General features: G+C 42.8%; 1 protein-coding gene across 1 annotated transcript; it reads left to right on the top strand.

Annotated features, from left to right (window-relative positions):
- Positions 1 to 209: 209 nt before the first annotated feature.
- Positions 210 to 19,273, top strand: klf13 (Kruppel-like factor 13). Its single transcript, XM_040025761.1, has 2 exons — positions 210 to 1,390; positions 12,754 to 19,273. Exons 1-2 carry the CDS (start codon positions 913 to 915, stop codon positions 13,047 to 13,049), a joined length of 774 nt encoding a protein of 257 aa, XP_039881695.1. The 5' UTR covers positions 210 to 912; the 3' UTR covers positions 13,050 to 19,273.
- The last annotated feature ends 3,264 nt before the right edge of the window (positions 19,274 to 22,537 follow it).

Genomic DNA, 22,537 nt, shown 5'->3' with positions numbered 1-22,537 from the left:
TATAGTAGATCATAAGCAGAAAGTAGAACAACAACACCTTAAATAAAGTGAAAGTCCATTAAACCTGTACTTCTATGCTCTCTTCCAATGGTGCTGGGCACTGTAACGCTGCTCCAGACCAGTGGTGTTGGTGGCGCTGTGGACACGCCCACGTCTGTGGGCCGCATACCACATGTTGGACGTATTCCTCTTATAGCCGAGTATATTATCACTCTAACTGTATATTCAGGCTATATTTGCTGCAGAATGCCTCTCGGATCTAAAGACACCTCCTTACCGATATCATCGGTGGACAAAACTCCAAAGCGCCTGAAAGCTTTTGTGCGCCACTCCGCACGATTCTGTTGTATGTTTTAAGATCTGTTAACTTTGCAGCCTGCGAGATATACATCATGTGAAATGCGTGGAGGCAACCTGTGGTGAAACTTTCAAGTTTGGTGCATTTGGGGACAGACAGCGCCCAATGAATGAGCGGCTACTCTGACGATGCTGCCCGATCGTCGCCGGTCGACACGCCCCCAGCATGGATACACCGAGCAGGAACAGGCGCTCGGGAGACACGCACTATGCTGGAGACTGTTTGAAGCCGCGATGGGAGTTAACGCATCCAAGTTTCTAGACTTCTTGTTCTTACCAGCGTCGTTGCGCTAAACAAAGACTTTGGGTTTCTGTTGTTTTCTCGCTCGCTCGCTCGCTCTCTCTAAAGGGAGGTTGTCTGCATTTCTGTCCTAGGCGTTTCTTGCACAGGATGTTGATGATATTGGAAAGCCGGGTAAGATCATAAAGTCAGTTCTCTCTGATGAGAACGACCTCCTCCTCTCCACCACCACCACCACCACTACACAAAGGGAACCACGGAACAAGTACTTTTTCTTCCCCTCTCACGGGATCATTTTTATTTGATTTTTGTGAATGTCATTAAGAAGCAGAGGGGGCTCTTTCAAAGACAAAATGGATCACTTTGCAGCAGAGTGCCTTGTTTCAATGTCCAGTCGTGCAATTGTTCATGCTCCTAAAGGGAATAGAGAGATTAAACCAGAAATCCCATCCTCCTCCAAGAACGGGGAGGAAATTAAGGAGCCTTTGGTGAAGGATAACTCCTCTCTTTTTGTGGTGGCGCGGATTCTGGCGGATTTTAACCAGCAGACTCCCAACAGTGTTGCCGAGCAGGCAAAAATAAAAGATGAGAGCATGCCGAACCTTAGAGATGATGGAAAATCTGCCACACCTTCCACCATCTCCGATCCTTCGCTCAAACAAAGAGGCAAAAAACCGCGGGGACGAACTGAGCAAGAGCCGCCTCAGAAAAAGCACAAATGCCACTATTCAGGTTGTGAAAAAGTTTATGGCAAATCATCCCACCTCAAAGCCCACCTAAGGACACACACAGGTCAGTTTCATTGGGTGCATTGGATGTTTGTTGCTGTGAACGTGGGTTTCCCTTATGTATCTGAGAACGGATGGGATGATTTAAAACACTGAGATACCAAAAGTGTGGATTCTCGTACATTCATAGCGCTATGTGTACAGAGGAGGTGATTGCTGTGTTTCGAGTCAGTGACTCATAAATATTCACCCACGGATCCACCCTGAATGGATACTATGAGCACATTCAGTTTAGCAGTGGCCTCTATAGTTTCATAATGCAGTTGTGCGAACTTTATGAAATGTCCTTTTAATTTCGGTTGCGGGGGTTAGAAAACAGTGCCACTCCCACTCATGTCTCAGAGCTTTGTGACGGCTTTCCTTTAACCCCCCACCTTACTCACGCACACGCGCGTGCGCGGGAGCACACACATACTCACAAACAAACCCCACCGCATGGAACACTGTGTTCAAACTGCAGCGCAAATGCAGAACAAAATTACACAGATCAGATTTCGGGCGTTCTTCTGTTCGCTTTAATTAAAATAAACTTTGGGTTGTACCACGGCAACACGAGAGTCGAAACCCTACAAAACACAGCCTAATGTCCCCATTAGAGAATAAGCCAAGTGTGCAATAAATAAATGTGGGCATGCTGAAAGTTTGCAGTCCAGCAAGTGCGCCGTCACACCGCTGAGAGAAACCCTTGCAAATGCGCTCCGGATCGGCAGTTTGCTACCTGTGACCTTCCCAAAGGATACCTCCACATCTGCGCTTTGCATTCCGCAGAATAGGCTACTGAGATAGTGAAGGATGTAGATCGACTCAAATTGGGGGATTGATAAGAGCTGTGCAGTAGCCTGTCTGCCCAAAGCCCTTTGTTGTGATGTGCCACACCCCCGCTAGACAGACTGCCAGCTGATCTGGCCAGCAACAGACTCAGCTAGTTGAGCCTCGACTGAGGAGCCTTTGCTTTTCCCCTCCTGCTCTGTATACTGCAGTTCATCATCTTCTACACACATATCGAGCTGACGGACCAGAAACAAAACAAAACCTTTATCACAGGAATCGCATACAAATTTATTGTGTGAACTTGACTCATCTTAATAATTGTTATGAATAGAGAAAGAAATTAAACCAGAAAATTGAAACTATGTGGAATAGATCCCCCCCCCCCCCCCCCATCACTAGATTTACAGGGTGTGGGAAGAACTGTACATCTGAAAATCAGGCTAAAATTAGGCACAGGTTGTGAAAATTTATAAAATAATTTGCTGTTGTCATGTTGCAATCAAGTTTTCTAAAATTGTTATTGAAAATAATAGTTTTTATTTATCAGCTGCAGGTGGTGGCAACTGTTGTAGTAGCAGTATGCAATCAGTGTTTGTCAAGGGAAGTTAAGAGAGTGAGACACAGATTTGGTGCATGCATATGCATAAAAAAGGGCTCTAGCTTTTTCTTCAGTTGCATCATAAAGGAAATGAAAGGTCTCTCTACTGATGCAGTTCTATTGCTGTCACTCAGCCCTGTCCTTGTCCTTTTGCCTATTAGCCATTTCCTTTCTTCTGGGATTCACTCCCCTATGGCTTTGTGATTGGTTTGCAGTCTGTAATTTCTTATAATTGGGATGGTTTCTGCTTATTTTACCGGATAGTTAGAGAGCGTGAGTCATCTCAGTTAAGCTGCCTTTTTTCTCAGCCAAACTTCCAGCAGGACTCTCAAAGAGCCAGCCTTCAGCATTCAGCGGTGCTTCTCCTGAGCCCAAACCATGTGAGCTTAGTGCAGTTTCATTGCTCCGTATTAACCCTGCCCTTGTCTCTGTGCCTATTAAGCATTTCCTTTTTTCGCCTGCCTTTCTGTTTGGATACAATTCGGCGTCTGGCTTCACGATTGGTTTATGTCCCATAAATTGTGAAAATAATGACTGTTTCTGCCTGTCTGATTGGATAGGCCCAGAATGTGGGTCATTTGAGTTCAGCCGGGATGCCTCAGCCAATCTTGCAGTGCTTTCATAGAGCCAAAATCTGGCAGCGTGCTTCCCTTCAGCCCCTACTAGCAGAGTCAAGAGAGAATGGATCCCAGCCCAGTCAGTTCCTGCCAAACACCACTATCTAATTGAGGAGGAAAACACTGTAATAGACACCAAACAAAGAACCGGGGACAAGACGTCCTTACTTGACTCCTGTAACGCCCAAAGCCTCATCATCCCAGCTTTTGCATATCTTATGAGTCTTATTCGTTAGCATCTTAAGAGAAGATGAAACCTGTAGGTTGTTTTTGTAAAGCAGTGTCTTCAGCACAATTCCATAAATAGGTCAAAACAAATCTTCCCCTTGAGTCACCATCATTTTTTATCATATATTTACATGTTTTATGTGTTATTTTATGAATGTCATTTACATGTGCTTACTTATACAGTTTATAGTAAATTTAATTAGAGTTTAGTGTACTGTAAATGTAATGTGTTTTTGTGTCTTAAACAAGCTACATTAGCTATGGAGCCTGTTTTTCCTCCAACCTGTAAGTTTTTAGGACTCTTTAGACGAGCCTTTTGCGGCCACTCCAGTTACACTCATAAACAGTGTACTGAGCATCCCTGAAATAACTGTGATTGGTTTCATTAATGAAAACTGTCCACAACAAGGCCCGAGTCACTCAGTGTGATGTTTGGGCTTTCATTTACTGTCTTTGTGTAATTGTTTGTCAGTAGATTATGTGGTTACTGCTGGCAGTAGAAAACTTTGCCACTCAGGGAGAGCAAAGATGTTCTTGATCCCCTCAACGGAGATTATGAAGGGTTCATTGTAGGTTTCTTTTGAGACTCACTGTCTAATGCAGCAGACATCGAGGTACACACTGAATTTAAATTGCTCATTATGCTGCATTGAGTTGTATGGTGAGGAATGCACAGCAGTTTAAGGGTCAAAGGTGACCAGACAGCTTTTTGTCTCATCTCCTGGTGTAGGAGGTGGGCCTTTTCTGTGAAACATGCATTAGCCCTGCAATATGGAAAATGAAGTCATGTAACACCGATGTACATATAAACTATTTACGGTGTAACATTTGAATTCATTCAAATTATTTCTTGCGTTCCTTTTCCTCTTATTTTCATGTTCTTTCTGGCTTTTTAGCACCTTTTTCACCTTTTTTTAAGAGTGATGCTCTATTTTCTAAATAGTGTGTCTAATAGTGTGCCTTGCTTCCATAGAGAGTACATGATGTTCTTTCTGAAGCCTCATTACTCTGTTGTGGTCATCTCACCCAGACTACCATCAAAGGAGAGATGGGCCTCGACTATTTTTCGGCAATAACAGCTCAGACTTTCTGTGTCCTCCACAGCTGGGTCGTACAAAAGGCCATCTTGTCAGTGTAGAAGACCTATTCAGAATCTACTGGAATCACAGGGAGGAACAGCGTCAATATTCCTCAAAGACAAAGAGTCTAATGCCATATTTTACACTTGGGTTAATGTTTTGTCTGAACCTCTTTTGTGTTCTGCTGGAGTATCTCTAATACTGCGAGATAGCTGCAAAGCGTGCCCTAAAAATTAGTGGGAGCACCTGGTAGACCCAGTTATTCATGCATGCTGTCTATTTCCAGTCAAATAACTGTGGTTAATTACGCTTTTTAAATGTAAAATTATCCCAAGTTCCGCATGGAAAAAGCAACAGGACTCTCTGATTATATATACAACTTCACTGCCAGTGGTTTTATATTTGGCTGCACTTTTGCACAGAGTGCACAATGTTCCTGTGTGGCTGGTGGCATTGATGAGGTAGCAGGGTGGAGATGGGGTTTTCCTGCTCTTGCTTGGGCCTTAACCTTGGCACAGAAATCGGTAAAAGCTCTACTGGGGCAGGTCTGTCTGTCTACCTGCCACACGGCAGGATTTCCACCATTGCTCCCATTTGAGCTCTAATTCTGACATGTAATAAGAAGCTCGTGCTTCAGTCTTGAGACAAGTTTCCATTTGTCTCCATCCAAATGTTGTACGAGGGATGTGGTGTAACAAGCTACTTCAGGTTCAAATTGAAGCTATGGGATGGATTGCCTTGATGTTATGATTCCCTCATGGTAAAACCTAAAAAACCTGTGGCTTTTCCTGTTGTGTTAGCAGCAGGTTTAAATCTTTGTTTTTGAATTTACTGTCGCAACTTAACTGTTTGCTATTAGATTCGATTTGGGAGATTTGTACATGTTAGCTACTCTTTGTTTCAAGGGTCCTCTTTTCATTTAGCACCATAAACAGGTTGAAAGTATCGTTTCTCCAGTGTTTGGTCAGCTTTACTGCTTTATTTTTCATAGTAAGTAGCAAATGTTCAATGCCAATATTCGAAACCATGACAATATAGTACTGCTGTAATAGTGTACACCTTGTTCTCTAGTGATTAGCATGTTAGCAATGTCAATTTGACAGGAATTTACAGATGCAAACATTCAAGTGTTTGTTTTTTCTGTCGTAAGTTTTCAGAATGGCATCTCTCCTGCACAACATGTTGTTGCCTTATAAAGGTCACATGTAGGACGGTATGTGTCGAGTAGAACTAAGGAATCCTTTCTACTAGGGTGTAAATAAAACCAAAGTGGAGCCACCATTTTCTCTGTTATTCTGCTGGTGCAGTGTTTCTGCTCCATGGAAGACATTTCCAAGGCATGCGCTGGCGCACGTGCTGCCCATATGCTATCCTGTATATGCACATGTAAAGCTGATAGTAGGATACTTCCTTGGTGTTGACATATAAACCTGATTTCACTGTGATTAAGCACCCAGGCATGCATAGAGGACAATCATAATACTGAAAGGTCGCTGTCAGGCAGTACCCTGAGCTGTGCTGCTTTCAGTGGCCCACAGGGCTTGTGTATTCTTTAGTTAGCTCTGGAGTAGCTCTATAAAAGCTGCTCTGTCTGTTTCCCCCAGCAACCCCTCCCGCCCTTTTCCAGCCTGAAAAGCAAAATAGGTGCTGAAGCCTGCTGTGTTGCGAGGCCGAGCCCGGCCACGTTTTGTGGTGTGGTGTTGATTACCAGCGGCAGGAAGAGAGGGATACAGACCTGTGGAACACTGTGCATTCTTCATTTTTTTCCCACCTCCACCGCATCTCGCACGTGAGGGAGGGATCTGTAGTGCAAAGACAGAATATACAGTGCGGCATGGTGGGGGTGGGGTCAGTTACCAGGATATTCACTGTCAATGCCCTCCATTGATGTAGGTCATTTATTCAGCTGCATCTGCATCTAATCTGATTAACGTCTGAAGGGCTGTGACCTCAGCGGCAGAACCTGCTCCTGTCAGCCTGGCACTTGCAGTGTTCTGTATGAGAGTTAGACTCTGACTGCGTCTGCTGCGTTATATTAATCGCAGCTTGAATAAGAGAGGAATGGCTGTGAGCTAACGGCAGAGGAAGTGTTTTGTTTCTGGCTGTGCTTCTCGCTACAGTACATAAGGTGTGTCCCCTTTCTCTGCATGATAAATCAGACTTGTGGCAGACCATATCATCATGGGGTGTGGTCCCTGGGTGCAAAATGAGGAGTATTTCATGGAGTCTTTTGAGAAGGATGGCCTCATCAGTCACTGTAAGACATGAAAATATTTCTGTCCCGCTCACCATAAGAGCATCAGGCATTATACTGGGACAGTTGGTATTATCTGTCTGTCCTCTTATTTCAGTGTGGAGGGGCCTCTCAGGATCTAGCAGGGTTGTAGCCCTTTGTTTGATGGTGGTTAAGGATGTCTGTCTCAAATGAGCTATAGTGTGAGACTCTATCAGCAGAATAAGCTGGCACTGTACCGCGTCTATGCTCCCACCTGCTTCTGTGGACCAACTATAAACACCCTTTAATGGCAGCAGCTGTTTGCATGTCGTCAGTTTAACCGTTGTTGTTGTTTTTTTCTTTCTTTAAAGATAAGTAGGTTGCCTGCAACATATCAAGGCGGCAGGTTGTTTTAGCATGCACTCAAGGCTGAAAGAGAGTGCCCATTCCAGCTAATTGAGGCAAATCTGTTGAGCTGCTGAATGCAGGCAACCCCTCCCCGCTTTTCTCTTAAACAGTTAAGAGGATGAAGTAATGTATAGCAAAGTGTGTGCAGGAATCAGATGCTTGCACTCGACCCCTGCTACATGTCTCCGTGTGAACGTCGGTAGCCCGGCGCGGTGTGGACCGAGTGGAGTGAGTTACGGTTAGTACTTGCAGCCTGTCTGATTGAAATGCATTACAGGAGTGCTTCTCCTGCTGGAAGAGAGTCTGCTGCTATTGTTCACAGCCTGACAGCTATAGGCCCCACAAGGATAGGCACGCTATTCAACCGCGAGCAAGGTCCCTCTCAATGACGACAAAAGATGATAATACGTTAAATACTCTTGTTTTTGAGCTTCTCCTGAAAAGCTTAAGCTGATTCTCGTCACAAGCACCTGACACACCCAGAGGTCCTTTGTTGCTCCTGGTGACTTATTCTCGTCTGCTGCGAACTCTGAATGGAGTCGTCTGAGAAAACATGTTTTGATTTTCTGGTAATTTGTCTGTTCTCTCACTCGGGTACGGCTGTAATTTTTCATAGACTAACATTCACAGAAACAGTTGGTTTGATCTCAAGTGTGCAGACCACAGAAATTTGTAAGCCTTTGTTGTTATTTTTGCTAAAGCGTTGCCTGCATATACCGCTTCGCGAACAAAAGAAAGGAGGAGCTGCAGAAGCCTTAATGTATATTTATTGTTCTGTGCACACATGTTAGTGTTTATATCACCTTGGCACATGATGGTGTGTGTGGAGGGAGAGGCTGGGCACACTTGGGTTAACCCTGTCTGCTCCAGTGGTTTATGTTGATGAGGGCCCCAGCAGTCATTTTAGTACTACCCAGAATCCCCATCAATGGCTGTCTGCTGGCAGCAAAGATGGCTTCTGGTTGTTTTCAGGTCATAGTCTGTTGTAAACATGGATCCAAATTATAGGATTGTGCTGAGCCCTACCATTGGAGTTAGTGGTGTCCCATTTCATGTTGCCAAGCTGGCTGTGCCACCAAAACCAGCCTTGAAGTTAGGTGGCTCCAACTGTAATGAGCCGTGATCTACAGCAAGGCTCCATACTTTCTCTTTGTGAATTGTTTGCCTCTGTGTAGGTGTAAGGTGCACCTTGTTTTTCTTGTAAGCTCCCTGAGAAAGATATTTCCTGCTCTGGTTCTCACTGTGCAGGCACAGTTAACTTCAAGGTGATCTCTGATGTATTTTCCCCCCTCCTCTCATTCTGCACAGGTATTTAATCTAGTTCTCTTATAGCAAGTTCAAATGAAGTTTGCACATGAATGCCGTGTGAGTTTGGACCATGCCTGAGGACACACCAGGAATGTTATCTGCTCTCGGTCGGCGACTGAGCTCAGTTTCTCCACTGCAGTGCGCGTCAAGAAGAGATTTGATCTTTTCTTTTGCAGGCAGCATCCCTTACACCGGGAAGTCAGATTCCATTTCTCTTAAACATTTCTCTTGAAACCAAGGAGCCCAACTCAGATATGAATGAGAGGAAGATGGAGGGAGAGGAGCAGAGATGAGCTGTTTATTCACTGACCCAGTGGACTCGCAGAGAACAGTTATACAACAAGAGTACCTGTGACATAATCTCATTGGCTTGGAGGGGGGACACTTGTGCTTAGTAGAGGTACAGTTGTGCGTGCATGATGTATGATGTAACTCATTTTATGGGTAACTGGGTCACTGTGTTCGTTAGGGAAAAGCTTCCCTCATTACCCACCCACCCCCCGCTCTGCTCGCCCTCTACACATTCGGAGAAAGACAAACCACACCCTTGGCATGGCATGATGCCAGAGATGGGATAACCAATGGGTGGGTCCTGGCGTCACAGTCACTATGGTGCTGTGCTGTGACAACACTGGAAGTAGATAGGAAGAAAAGCTGGGTAAGCGGAGTAGCTTACCGCATTCTCCTTTCTACAGAAATGCTGAGTAATAGCTGCAGTCTATTGAAAAATTCTGAAAAGTGACACCCTCATACCACACAGGCTGACAGGCTCTATCATTATTTCCACTCATTATGAAAACGTTTTGTTCCCTAAACCATCTCAATGTTAGCAGAATATGTTTACCAGCTTCATGGAAATCCCAATCCCGGTGTTACGAAACAACACTTGATTGGGAAGTTGCATGCTTTTCCTTTATGGGAGTTGATATTTCAAGGCTGGCAGGTTTTTTCTTTTATATTAATATTCATATTGTTGGCTTTAAAACTCAAAGCTGCTCAGCGAGAGGTGAAAATGGGCACCACGTCTTTCTTTCTGCCCTTTCCAAGAAGTGACGGAGCTGCAAATAATTTGACCCATCTCAGAGAGTTGCTGCTGGATACCTGATGCTTCCACTACGCATTACTGTATCAGGGCAGATAGACTGGATATCTCAGTCTGGCTCTCTTGTGTCTGGTTAAATATTAATGTTGCCAGATCCGTTACACTGCTTATTTAGCTTTAAGCAGCCTGCAAAACTTAGCTGTGCTTTTAGGCCAATAACTAATTTTTGCAGTGCCAGGTGGCAGCACCGGTCTCTTCTTTTAGTAATAAAGCAGTGAATGAAATCACTCCATTATGAGCCATGTCAACCAGATGAGCGCCTCACTGCTTACTTTTTCTCCAGGAGCTCAAACAAACACAGTCACGTCGTTCTTTATACATTGTAACGCTGCATCACGCATGAAAGGATGTGTGTCTTTGTTAGCTTTGCTAAAAACTATAAATAGCTGCTATGAAAAGGGGACAGGGCTGTGTTTTGGTGCGCGTATGCAAATGTATGCATGTCAGTTACAGTGTTTAAATATACTGAGCCTTGTGTGAGCCTGCAGGAACTATAGTGGGCAGGGCTGACTGAGTTTGTCTGGAGCTGAGGTGAGGCGTCAGAGGCAGGAACACAGACCGGACTGTCTAGACTTGCACTGTCTGTCGGCGTGTTTTGTAACCATGCAGTGTATGGGGAGGTGGGGAGGTGGGGGGAAGGGACTGAGACTTGTGCACCGAGTTCTTGTTGTTGAGACTCTCTGGCATCAGGTAGCATTTGAGTGTTTGATGCTTAACAGCACTCTTTCCATTGTGGCCCAGAGGGAAACCACAGAACAAAGAAATCATTTGGCAGCCGTGTTCTGATGTGCCACCTATAAACATCCACACATCTCCTTCCATCTTTTCCCTTTCATACTTCAAATCCCTGCCATGGGCGTGCACATTATGATTGATTATTCTTATTCACTAGAAAGAGCCTAACCATTAGAAGAACACATCCTGCGGTTTCCTTTCGCTCTGTGAAGCCAAGCTGGTAAAATTAGACTGCTGGATTTCACTATTGTTGGGCAGGAGCTCAGTAAAATGGGGCTAAATGGAATATAGTATTGACCAGTAGATGCAGGATGCTGCATTTAGGTTCACTGCATACTGTTTCCATATTAGTATGGTAGGAAAATGCAGGATATATTGCAGTATACTGTACCATATGGCCTTGAGTATATTTCTGTCAGAACCCACTTTTATTGGCTGTTGGAGGAGGGGGAAGGTTGTAATTTCCCATGTGCCGAGTCACAGATAGTTGCATGCTAGAAAATGGGCTGGGTAACCATTGTGAGCGTGATTAGCATCTGGAGCTTAGATAATTAAACTGTGGCTGCTCCTCCAGTACTCTGCCAATTTGTAGTTGATTTACATCCAGGTCTTATCGCTCAAACCTCTTTTTTTTTGTTTGTTGCATGTTTCTTAACAGTTTGAAGTTATCTCTGTGGCTTTTAATATATTATGGAATAACCTTATGACTGTTGTTCCAGGATGAGTCAGTACTAGCACTGTGGTGAGCTGTTTATTATGTGGCGAGCACCATTTGTGTCACCAGAGTGCTGAAATATGCACACTTCATCATCAGTTAGTTTCATTTGATTTGAGTGAGACTCACCAAAGCCTCTGATACATGTGAAAAGCCCCGATGCATTAACATTAAACTGTATTTAAAAGGATAACAACGTAAGCACTGGAGCAGCTTTGGCATGTTTCGGCTCATTTACCACAAATCACATATCCTGTAAAATCCCGACCCACTGTTCGCCCATTAGTTTTTAAAAGTATTTTCATTTCGATTCTTTTGTGTCGACCTTTACAGCGACCGCTGGCTCCCGTTTATTTCACTACAGTGGTAAAATCAGAATGCGGAGACTTGAAATGTGCTCGAAATAGCAACTCCATCATAACGCAGTGATCCCATCAAGTTATGCTTTGGCCCGAGTTACAAAGTTTGTGTTGAATTTTAAAGACGCTGGAAACCACAAATGGGTTTGAAAACATACAATCATGTAAAACAGCAACTAGGCTGCTGGCAGGGTGACGTGTATGGGCATAAAACCATGGACTCGTTCTAAAGGATGAATGCAACCACCTTGAAGTCACTCACTGGTTTCTGGTTTCTTGATTTATGGCCAAAACACTAGGTTTATGACCATCGCCATCTTGATTTTCCTGGAGCCATAATTTCTTAGCAAGCTTGATCAGCATACTGCATATATAGACTATATAAACGCAGCACGTAAAAAAATCCTGTCATTTCACTCACCTAAAATTCTTAGAAAAGCAAGCCATATTATATGTCAGCTTATTCCTGCAAAAGGCACCCAAACTGCAATCAAGGTCAGCCGGTGTTCTGGGAATCCATCCTACCTTTGTGAATGTGACCTACAAGTATACTTTAACAGCTAAAATTCAGTCGCGAACCATCCTACCTTTGTGAATATGAGCTAGAAGCATACTCTGACGGGCAAAATTAAGTGCCAAACCAGGCTACCTTTGTGAATGTTACCTACAAGCATACTTTAACGGGTAAAATGAAGTGGCAAACCGTCCTGGCTTTATGAATATGAGCTACAAGCATACTCTGATGGGCAAAGTTAAGTGGCAAACCGTCATACCTACTTAACTTTGTGCTGGAATTACTATGTGACAGCAGAAATGTACATAAACTACTTACGGTAGGACGTTTTGCCAAAGTAGGATGGTTTGTCAGAACACCGGTCCAGTTCATGTCTGAAATTAGCATAGATGAGACCTAGCAGGCTGCTGTGTGCTACTCCTGCCCGTATCAACACTACTGTCAAAGCAGCTACAGATCTAGCTCTAAGCCTTAATAAAATCCAAAAAGGTGCATTAAAAATGATCATTTCATCTCTGAGGTTGGGTATTTTTGCCATGAAAGTCTATGAGCATCTTGTGATTATTTGGTGGTTTTTAAAAGTGTCATTGGTTTCATTTTCTAAGCCCTAGGGGCTGGTGCTTGCATGAAAACTGGGAAAATGATCAACTGAAATTGTCTTTAAAAAAAGCACGAATGTGGATATGGTTCGTCTGACGCTCTGCCTCTGTTTTTGCAGGAGAACGGCCTTTCCCATGCACCTGGCCCGACTGCATTAAGAAGTTCGCCCGCTCTGATGAGCTGGCCCGCCACTACCGCACCCACACGGGGGAGAAGAAGTTCAGTTGCCCCCTTTGCGAAAAGCGCTTCATGCGCAGCGACCACCTGATGAAGCACGCCCGGCGACACTCAGATTTCCAGCCAGGAATGCTGAAAAGACCCCACGGCGGCAGCGCCACACGTCCCAGCTCCCTCAGCGACTACAGCCGCTCAGATGCCTCCAGCCCCACCCTCAGCCCAGCCAACTCGCCTTAAACTGAAACCCGGTCGCACTTTTCTGCCTCGAGACTGTGAGGCCCGTGTTTTCATCATAACACTTTTGTTGCACAGTTGTCAGCTACCCCCCTTCCCCACCCTCCCCTTTGCTATTTCTGCGCTTGCTGTGGTGTACCATAATGTACATAACTGCTTATTGTAGTGCAATTACTTGCGTGATCCTAAAAGAAGATAATGCCTTTCCCAGATGGCAATATCTGCATTCAGTCTGTGTGTTTTTTTGGCTTCTGATCACGGCTACTTGTTAAATGTACGGTCGCAGTCAGCTAAACAAGGTCTAGACGAAGAAAAAAAAACAGACACCCTGACAGATCTTCGGAACATTTCTGTTTGTTTGTTTATTTTTGCTTTGATTTTATTCAATTTATTTTTGATTTTTTGAAAGGGTTAGGAGAAGGGGTACACACACACACACACCTCAGGATTGAAGACAGTTGTGATTTCTGTAAGACCACAGTACTTAACAGTACTCACATTGACTGCACAATATATTCATCACTTTATTCTGAAATTCAACAGGGGTTGAATTTTACGCCCTGCTCAGGGATGGCCTTGTTAGCTTGAAAGAATGAACACGGTGAAGAGAAACATACAGTTCATATATAGCAGCCTTACACTCAACACAATTTGCACTCTTTGTTTTCTTTTTTTCTTCTTTTTTCGGCTCTCATATTTGAAAAAACTAGCCCCGCTGTCATGTGTAACGCATACACAAACATTTGTTTTCTCCCTCGTGTTTGGGGAGGGGTTTCATATTTAATGTGATTGCTGTGTAATAATGGAACAATCAGAAAGGCCCCGCCACAGAAAACAAAACCCAAATCTGTTTCTTTTTTTGCAATGTTAATATCTATTGACATTACACTGGGTTAAATGTGTACTGCATGAAATGGTTGTGTGCAGTGTAAACTGAGTGAATCTGCACTGTAGAAGGATTGGGTTAAGAGTTTTCTTTGTATTTATGAAGTTAGAGAAACGTTCCAACCACAGAGACAGTCAAGTTTCAAAGCAGCTGTTCATGCTTGAAAAGGAAGAGAGAGAAAAAGAAAAAAGAAAAAGCCGCCTCATCAGCCTACATTTCACTCAAAACGGACACAAAGGGACTTAAGTTGAAACAAGGTTTAGCCATCTCTCAAGCACATCGGAAAAAGTACCAAAGACAAGAATGAATGAAAGCTTTTTATTCAGTCCTGTAAGCCACCTTTCACCGAGGCCTCGAGCTGCTGGTTGGCAGTATTGCAGGTAGAGCCAGATGCCGGCTCACTTCCCTCCTCCTGGCTCTGCCTTTTGTGGCTTCCCTGGAGGAAACAGCTGCACCCAAAAGAAGCAATTCACAGCCTGCAGGAGGGGTGCTCGCATGCCATTCCCCAGGGAATCCTTACTCATCTGGCTCTACCTGTCCTGTCAAAAACCGGTAAAGCTCCGAGCCTGCTAAATTGCGTAAGGTTGCCCGACTTGTGGGTCAAATGTAGGCCACCGTGTTAGGCAGGCCTCAGCTGGGCTCTGCTGTGACACTGCAACGTTGAGTACAGAAGGAAGAAAGCAGCTATCTGCTGTAAACAGGCAAGAGAGGGCAGGCCCTGATAAAAAAAAAAAAAAAAAAAAAGGAGAGGTTTATCATGAGCTGAACAGCACAAAAGAGGAGACACCCACTCGCAGACAACCCCCATTTCCTTCTCCTTCCCCAACTCCCCTCCTCCCACCAACTGTAGAAACAGCCAGCAGAAAAATGGCTGTAATTAGTGGGCTGATCCAAACTATAGGATAAGACTAAAAAGTCTATGAACAACAGTTCAAGCAGTGTGGGTGGGATGTATCCAGCTCCATCCCGAGCACAGACAGAAACCCCTGCTGCTGAGGAGTCAGATTTCACAATTCCAAGGAGGACGTAACAGCTCCAAAATTCATAAATCGGAGGTCTCAAACAGCTGCTTTCAAACTTCTTTCTCACAACGAGGGGGGCTTTTTAAAAACTTGTTGTCAAAACATCTGAACCAAAACGAACATATCAGCAAAAGTCCAGTGCTCACCAGCCTCACGTCGTCCTGCCTGTGAAGCTCAGATGTCCCGTGAGAAAGCTGACTTGTGTTTCTAGACAGACATGCCTCAATAGGTCAGGCGAAAGGCACAGTAAACCTTCCACGGAAACAGGCACGGCTATCAAAACTGCTGCTGCTGCGCCGCCAGTCTGTGTTATGCCTACATTTTCCTTTAATGCTTCAGCACTACAGTTGGAAATATGGTCAGCCTTTTAGCTCTGTCCCGTCAGACCCTTCCAGGCCGCTGTCATCACCAATCGCATGCGCTAGCTTCATCGTCTTGCCCCGCAGTCCCGTGCTTGACACTATATGCATGTTAACTTTGCCTTGAAAGCGTGGATCTTTCTTTCTTTTTTTCTTTTTTTTTCCCTTTGAGGCAGTCTGGCAGGTGGAAGTCCATGAATGGCAGACCTTGTCCCCCTCGTTCCTCACAGCAGCCATCGCTCTTTAAAGTTGTGATGAATCAGCTCTGTCACATTCTCGAGAAAGAAAACAGCCATTATTTCGATCGAATGCAGTAGTTTTCTCTCGCGACGCCACGTGCAGCATAATTTCTCTGCCAGATGTTTCAATGGGTTTCCAGACTGCAAGATGACACTTTGAATGCCACTGATCAGCAGCTCTGAGTGACAGAAGAAGCGAGAGGATTTCACACAGAAAAGAAGAAAAAAAAATGCTGATTTTCACAAACTAATTCTTGAAATTGCTGTTGAACGGCTTTTTTGTGTCCATTTTCTTTTAAGTTTTAGGGTTGACCTGGTTTGCAGAGTAAATTTCTCTTGCAAAAAGCAAATATTTTCTCAGTTGCTCACCCTCAAGTAGGTTTCAGTAATCAGCTCTTAATCCATAATCTGCACATTTTCCTCAGGGTTGACATCTGCCAAGCAGATATGACACAGTTTGTGGATTTTGTTGTAACATCAGTTACCGCACAGATAAAGTCTGCCAGCCTCCTCCGGTGGTCCTGGGTGCTTAGTGTTCACTGCTGGTCAGTGTCCGACCACACTGGAAACACAGGAATGCCTCGGCACAGGCTCGGCTCCTGCCTATTATGTCGTCATAAACCTACAGTCCCGCTATCGAGCACTCTGGAGTGAAATGTCCCTTTAAACACCTTTGACCCCTTAGTGTCAGTGGACTGTGTAAGGCAAACAGAGCTCCTACCATCTGAATTAAAGCGACTGTGACAGTCTAATCATCCCAGTATATCAATCCATCCAGACAGCACCGGTGACATAAAGGCGTCCACAGGCAGTTTCTCAAAACTTTTTCTTCTCACTGTACCAAATGTACTTGAATAATTCAAAAGAAAAGGCCATTGAACACAGTTTTGTACATGTCCATTTTTTACTGTACTTGTGTTTGTTGTCAAATAATTATTAACCTCTCTGTAGAAAGATGTATAGTCCGTGCTTTTCGTTTTTTTTCCCTTTTCGTTTTCCGAGATTTTGCATCGTCTTCAGGTCATTTCAGCTTTTGAATTTGGCGGTTTTCGCAGAGCAGTTCAAAGCACCGTTGATGCGGAAATCTCAATTTTAGCTCCATTCATGGGGTTCATCCCTTTAATCAGGAACAACTAATACTTTGTTGATGTCAGGATGCAGGTTATTGCAGTTAGCCTGTCGTCCAAAAAAAAAAGAAGAAGGAAGAAAGAAAATGAAAGTTTTAGGTTTGTTTGGGGTGATTATAAGTAAAGAAACTTAGTGACCTCTGTGTAAGTTGGTTTCAGATTTCGAGTGGCTATTTTTCTTTATTATTTTCAGAGCTTTCCATAAGAATAGAGACCACCGCATTGTGAGTTAGCAATGTAGTCTTACTTTTGTTTTGCTTTTTTTTTTTTTGTCTCATGAAATATTTAAGGTTGTATATTTATCAAAACTCATACCTCTTGAAATACTTTTGTTGTACTTTAATATCTTTTCAAAACATCCATCATGTAGCTTGCATTTTCTTGACGAGTAGCACAAATATTTGTTGGTTTCATTTGTTCCTACTTGAATGAAAAAGTAAAGACGGAGAGACTTTTTTTGTAAAAAAAGAAAAAAAAAAAAAAAGAAAGAAAGAAACAAAAAAATAAATAACCAAAACACTGGGCTACATTTTATATAATCATTCGATAATGCCAAGTCCTGCACATACATCCTTGTGGATGCAAAAAAAAGGTAATATTTCAAGGAATTTAAAAGCTGATTTTTCTGTTACAAAAATCTTAAAACATCCCTTCTCAATCTCATTTTCAGCTTTTGCTCATGTAATGGGGGTGATGTCATCTGTAAATTACTAGGAAACCTTATTTCAGCATTTCTTAATCCAACTTTATGATTGTTATCCCAGTAAGAATCGAGACTTCAACACCCGTGAGAGCAGAAGGACTTGCAGCCGCAACAAGATACTAACTGTTTACCAGTTAACATTTTCCTCTTGATTGTAACATATATAAAAAAAGTGAATTAAGTGTTGCCTAGTGTGTGAACAACTAACAATTTTATTTAAAGAGTTCATGTTAAAGACATCAGTATATCTCACAGAACTCTTCGTCACTGATCTCGAGCATGACGCGATGCAATTGTGTGCCAAAACTATAACGATAACTTCATAAAGAGGATACAAATGTTAAGGGTAAAAAAGAAAAACAAACAAAATAAAATAAAATAGCTACTATCAGACATTAAACAAACATGTACAGTTTTATAAAGTGTGACACGTCGTTATGTAATGTACAGGATTTAATAAAGCAACGCTGCGTATTTGATATGTAGGTGTTCTAAATTAAATATTTCTTTTCCGCTTTATGTAAACATTTTGAGTGTTTAGCTTTGTTTTTGTTTGGTTCTTATTTACATTTTTTCCCCTTTTCTTGCTGTTCAGTACTCAAGCAGTGTATAATGGCTTAATGCAGGTATTTTCTTTGACAAAATCAGTCTTAATGAAGACAGACGCCCAACCATTCCAAAGGATTGACGCATTGCATTTACTATAAATGCGCTGCTTGCATCAACCCAATGCATTTTTTTTTCCTTCGGTTATGACTAGAAGTCTGTCTCGACTGTGAGGTTTTACACATTGTGAGTTGTGCACAAGGTACGTTTCCTGTTGTCCCAAATCTAACCCCTTCTTTCTTTTTTTTGGGCTCTTTGTGCTCGGAAATGTTTAAAAGTTAAGGATGAATAAAGTCTGTCTTAGGCTTTTTTTTTCTTTTCTTTTCAAGAAGCAGCCATAAAAGTATAAAGTGGTTCTTGATTGTTGTTACCAAAGGCTTTGAAGGAAAAGATGAATGTTGCAGTAATTGTGAATCCAACACCATTTGTACTTCTGGGTTCAGTTTTACGTGCTGTAATTGTCGATCAGTGGATGTTGTGCTCGATATGGACCTCCTTTCGCTCAAGTAAGCGACTTGTATTTTGTTTTTGTTTTTTTTACAGCGTAAAAATAACTTGATGAATCAAATCCAATTTATTTATAAAAGTAAAAGATAATTCAGAATTTGTGAGTGACAAAAAAAGAGTGGTATGTTATGAAAAATTGCAGACCATATTTGTTGGTGGTCTAAGCTAAGCTGATATTTCTGCCCTTAAAAGATTAATCTGTTCTAGGTTATACAGCTCACAGTGCTGTCAGTGACCTCACCTTGAATACAAAGAGGGAGCCTCTCACCAGCCTTTTGGTTCTGTTTTCTGTACCTGTTTGTCCTCAGTGTACCTCCTCAGTGTAACGTTGCTCTCTTGATACCTCTGTGTGTCCCTCTCTGCCCCTCACCATCAGTTGCCTGTTGTAGTGACTCCATGGTGCTGCTTCCCCTCTAAGCACCAGTATAATCTATACTGTAAATAACTCTCGACTCAGCTATGGCCAGTACATTCTTCAATGACCTCATTCTAACCTTCAGGTGTCACTTGTTTTTTCTCTCACAGCAAACCAAAATCACTACATTCGAGTATTACAGTTGTACATTTACTGGGATTCTTCACACATCTAATGTGCTGGTCTTAGCTGCTCTGCTGTACCTTTTTATGGCATTATTTTTTACATGTTAGACAATATATTGTGACCATGTCCTATGCAAATATGAAAATTAACAGATTGTTGAATAATGTATGTTGTCATAACTTGTATGCATGAAATAGTGAAGTTTACATTTGGAAATAAATTCATAAAATAAGCAGCCATAATTTGTTTCGGCATACTTTCACTGTGTGACTTTTTATTGAACTGCAGTCATGGTGACCATAATAGTAGGACATTAAAACAAGCGATTGTGTAACATTTTTACTAGTAGAGATATTAATTAAAGGAATAGCTTAAAATTTCATGAAATAGTCTACTGTTAGTGCCCCAAAAGAGGACAGCACTGTCAGGTCTCTATGAAGCTACTCCCTGCACACAGTTAGCTTAGCATAAAGGCAGGAAACACTGATCGTATATAAAAGATGGGCATAGCCACCTTATGGTGGTAGCCTTTTAGTAACTAGTGTCTTGGATGTTTTGGAGAAAGAAGTATAACCATATTTAGACACGAGGGTGGAATGCTAAGTAGTAACATGTTGCTGGTAAAACAAAATGACAGCTAGTAGCTACTAGCGTGATCGGTTCAATTCTTTGTTTTTCTTGGTTCAGTATGTAGTCCATCTTTTTTGGGGGGGGGGGGATGAAAAAATCTTAATATAAAATTTAAAAATATAAAAAATGCTGGACCGTTATTTATTAGGTATCGGATTGATACCAAAATTTGCAGTATTGCACAGCACTCCAGGGGGCAGCGTCACAAACAGTTAGCTTGTGGGCCACTACTGCTTGGGCTGTTATTAGTTGTGGTTAGCTACAGAAAAGAGCAAAGTTGTAATATGAAAAGAGCTGAAATTTGTTTTTCATGCCACATTTTTAAAATCTCTTTGAGCTTTTCTTCGTGTGTCTTCCATTTCTTTCAACCAACCAGTGTTCAACCTACGCATAGCGTCATCCAGCTCGTTTAACAGGCTGTTAAAGGACTCCACACAAGTGCATTTGTTTGGTTGCATACCACTTTGCGTAGACTCTGCGTAGGCAAATACCTACCCAAATGCAGTCCCATAAAACAAACATTAGACAGCAGGGAAAATCTCCTCAGAACCCTGAATTGGATAGGGGGAAGAAATGGATGGAACATTGTTAGGGCAATTAACTACAGAAAAAACTTTTTTTTTTTTTTTTTATCAGTCAGGTAATTACATTAACACCACAGACACAATCAAAAGGTTTGGTTTAGTGGCTTCAAATGAGCTCAGGTGACATGTAGCTAGAGACTACATGTCACCTGCTAGTCAAAGCAGCCTCTAAATATGTACACCTTAGCCCAGTTTAAACAGGTGAATTATATAAACATTCAACTCTCACTATAGTGATGAAAGGGTAAATTAGCTACTGCACAAACTACAAGAGTTGTTTTAACCAGGTTGTAATAATAAAGTTTTCTACTGGAAAGATGGGTCTTCTTACTTGGTGATTGACTTGGTTTTGGTGCCAGACTCAAGTGGCCATTTCAGAAAGTGCAGTTTTTGGCACCTCTGTATTTTCTTTGTTTTTCACACCTGCAGGCTGACAGGACTAGACCTGCAGGCCTACACAATGCTATACTAGGAAGTCTAGCATTGTGTAAAGGTAATATAATGCGCCCCTCCAGCTAATAATGCATTAAATTATATGCTTCTCATTCCTAGTCTGGGTATAGATATATCAGAGAACTAGATAAGCAACTATTATCCAAGATTAGCCACAAGCTGAAGTGAGCGCTTCACTGCTTTTAAGTTGAACTCAGTTTTATTTACTGAAGGGAGAATGTCTTTTTCTTTTTCAGAAACACATTCCTCATTTTCATATTGGCTAAATCCCTTATTTAAAATTGTAAAGTGCTAACGGCACAGAACTGTAGAAAGCTTTTTTTTTCTCACCAGCCTGTCATGCGCTTCAGTATTATTCTTATAACAGGAAGTACACCTTGTTCCCTCATTTCACCCATGCAAATATTTACTGTAACTGCTGGGGTATCAACAGTGGGTGGGGCATCGAAAGCTGGGGACTCCTTCCTTCCTTATTGTGTTTCAGACCAAATAGATTGTGAACCGTGTGAAGTTTCCTGCACACACGCATTCACACAGTGCGCTTACAAGAATGGACAATCTTCCTGGTGTACTTTAAACACCACATGACACAGAGAAAGCAGACTGCCTCCAACCTTCTGCATTTTACTGTTCTGCAAAAACCCTGCCAATATCTCTTTATCCCACTCTTAAGCTAAGTTTGCCAAACAACATCAGCAGAGATCACAGGCGTGGCCTTTCCTGCTCATACTGAATCGTGCTGAGTGAGACAGGAAGGAAGAGGAAGAACGCAGGCATTAAAATTCTTGATGAGGAGCATGGTGTTCTCCCTGCTCATGCTGTACACCTCCCGTCTCCGAGCAGGTTGGAGCTACCAGCACACCACGCTACGCAAGCAGACAAGCTGCCACCCCTGGCACCACCGCACAGTGATAGGGCATCACAGCCGGCATGTTGCTTTTTTTTTCAAAGCCTGTTTGTCTGGCAACATGAAGGCCTTCTGCATAGTTCAACATCATGTGTTTATATTAAACTCTCTCCCTTTTTTTCTTCTTTGGATTGTTTTAAGCATTGAATAAAGGCAGGGAACTACTGTCAAGGAAAATGGAGCTGCATCTTTCCACATTGTTGCAAAAGTCCTGCTAATGCAAGAGTTGAAGACGCAATGGAAACTAGTAACTGAGTTAATTCACACATATCTCTGTGTTACAAGAACATCTCAGGTGACGGCTTGGGTAACGTGTTTGCTCTCAAGATGAAACGTTGTCTACTTCTTAGTGTGTTATTTTGCTACAGATGCAGGGCAAAGTACAGACAGCTAAATGAGTAGCAGGAGCACATATCTGCTGCTGTTACCTTGCAGACAGGATGTGGGGGTGGAGGAGTTGGTTTCACTTTGACTGCTTTATCATTTTAGTCGCACCTTTTCTTTGGATTATCTGCTCTAGAGCATCAGGTTTCCAGATGAAATCCTGCTTGCTGAGCAAACTTTGCTTTTGTGCGCGAGTTATTTTCACCGCGGTTGCTCAGTGAAAGTGCAGGACAGTGTGTGAGAGAGAAGGAACACAAGGATGAGGGGGCGGTTTTGGTGGTGCTACCCAGCGCTGATTGGCGCTTAGAAACACTCAAAGTCTACGGCGTGGGAGGCACTGCAGGCTGGAAAAGGGTCTATGCTCCACTGAGGTGTGTGGGCATCACTGACTTTGAGAATCTATAAAATTACTCCACAGAAAAAAAAGAGGAAGAGATGCAGTCAGCAGCAACAGCAGCAGCGGGCCTAATCACATAGTAGCCATGTGTGTGTGTGTGTGTGTGTGTGTGTCTTTCTACATGCCAAACCCCAGAAGGCAGCCTG

The sequence above is a fragment of the Simochromis diagramma genome, unplaced genomic scaffold (assembly GCF_900408965.1).
Source record: "Simochromis diagramma unplaced genomic scaffold, fSimDia1.1 OVJJ01000293.1, whole genome shotgun sequence".
Classification (NCBI taxonomy): Eukaryota; Metazoa; Chordata; class Actinopteri; order Cichliformes; family Cichlidae; genus Simochromis; species Simochromis diagramma.
Note: the sequence above shows the minus strand (reverse complement) of the source record. Positions and strands in the feature narration are given on the sequence as shown.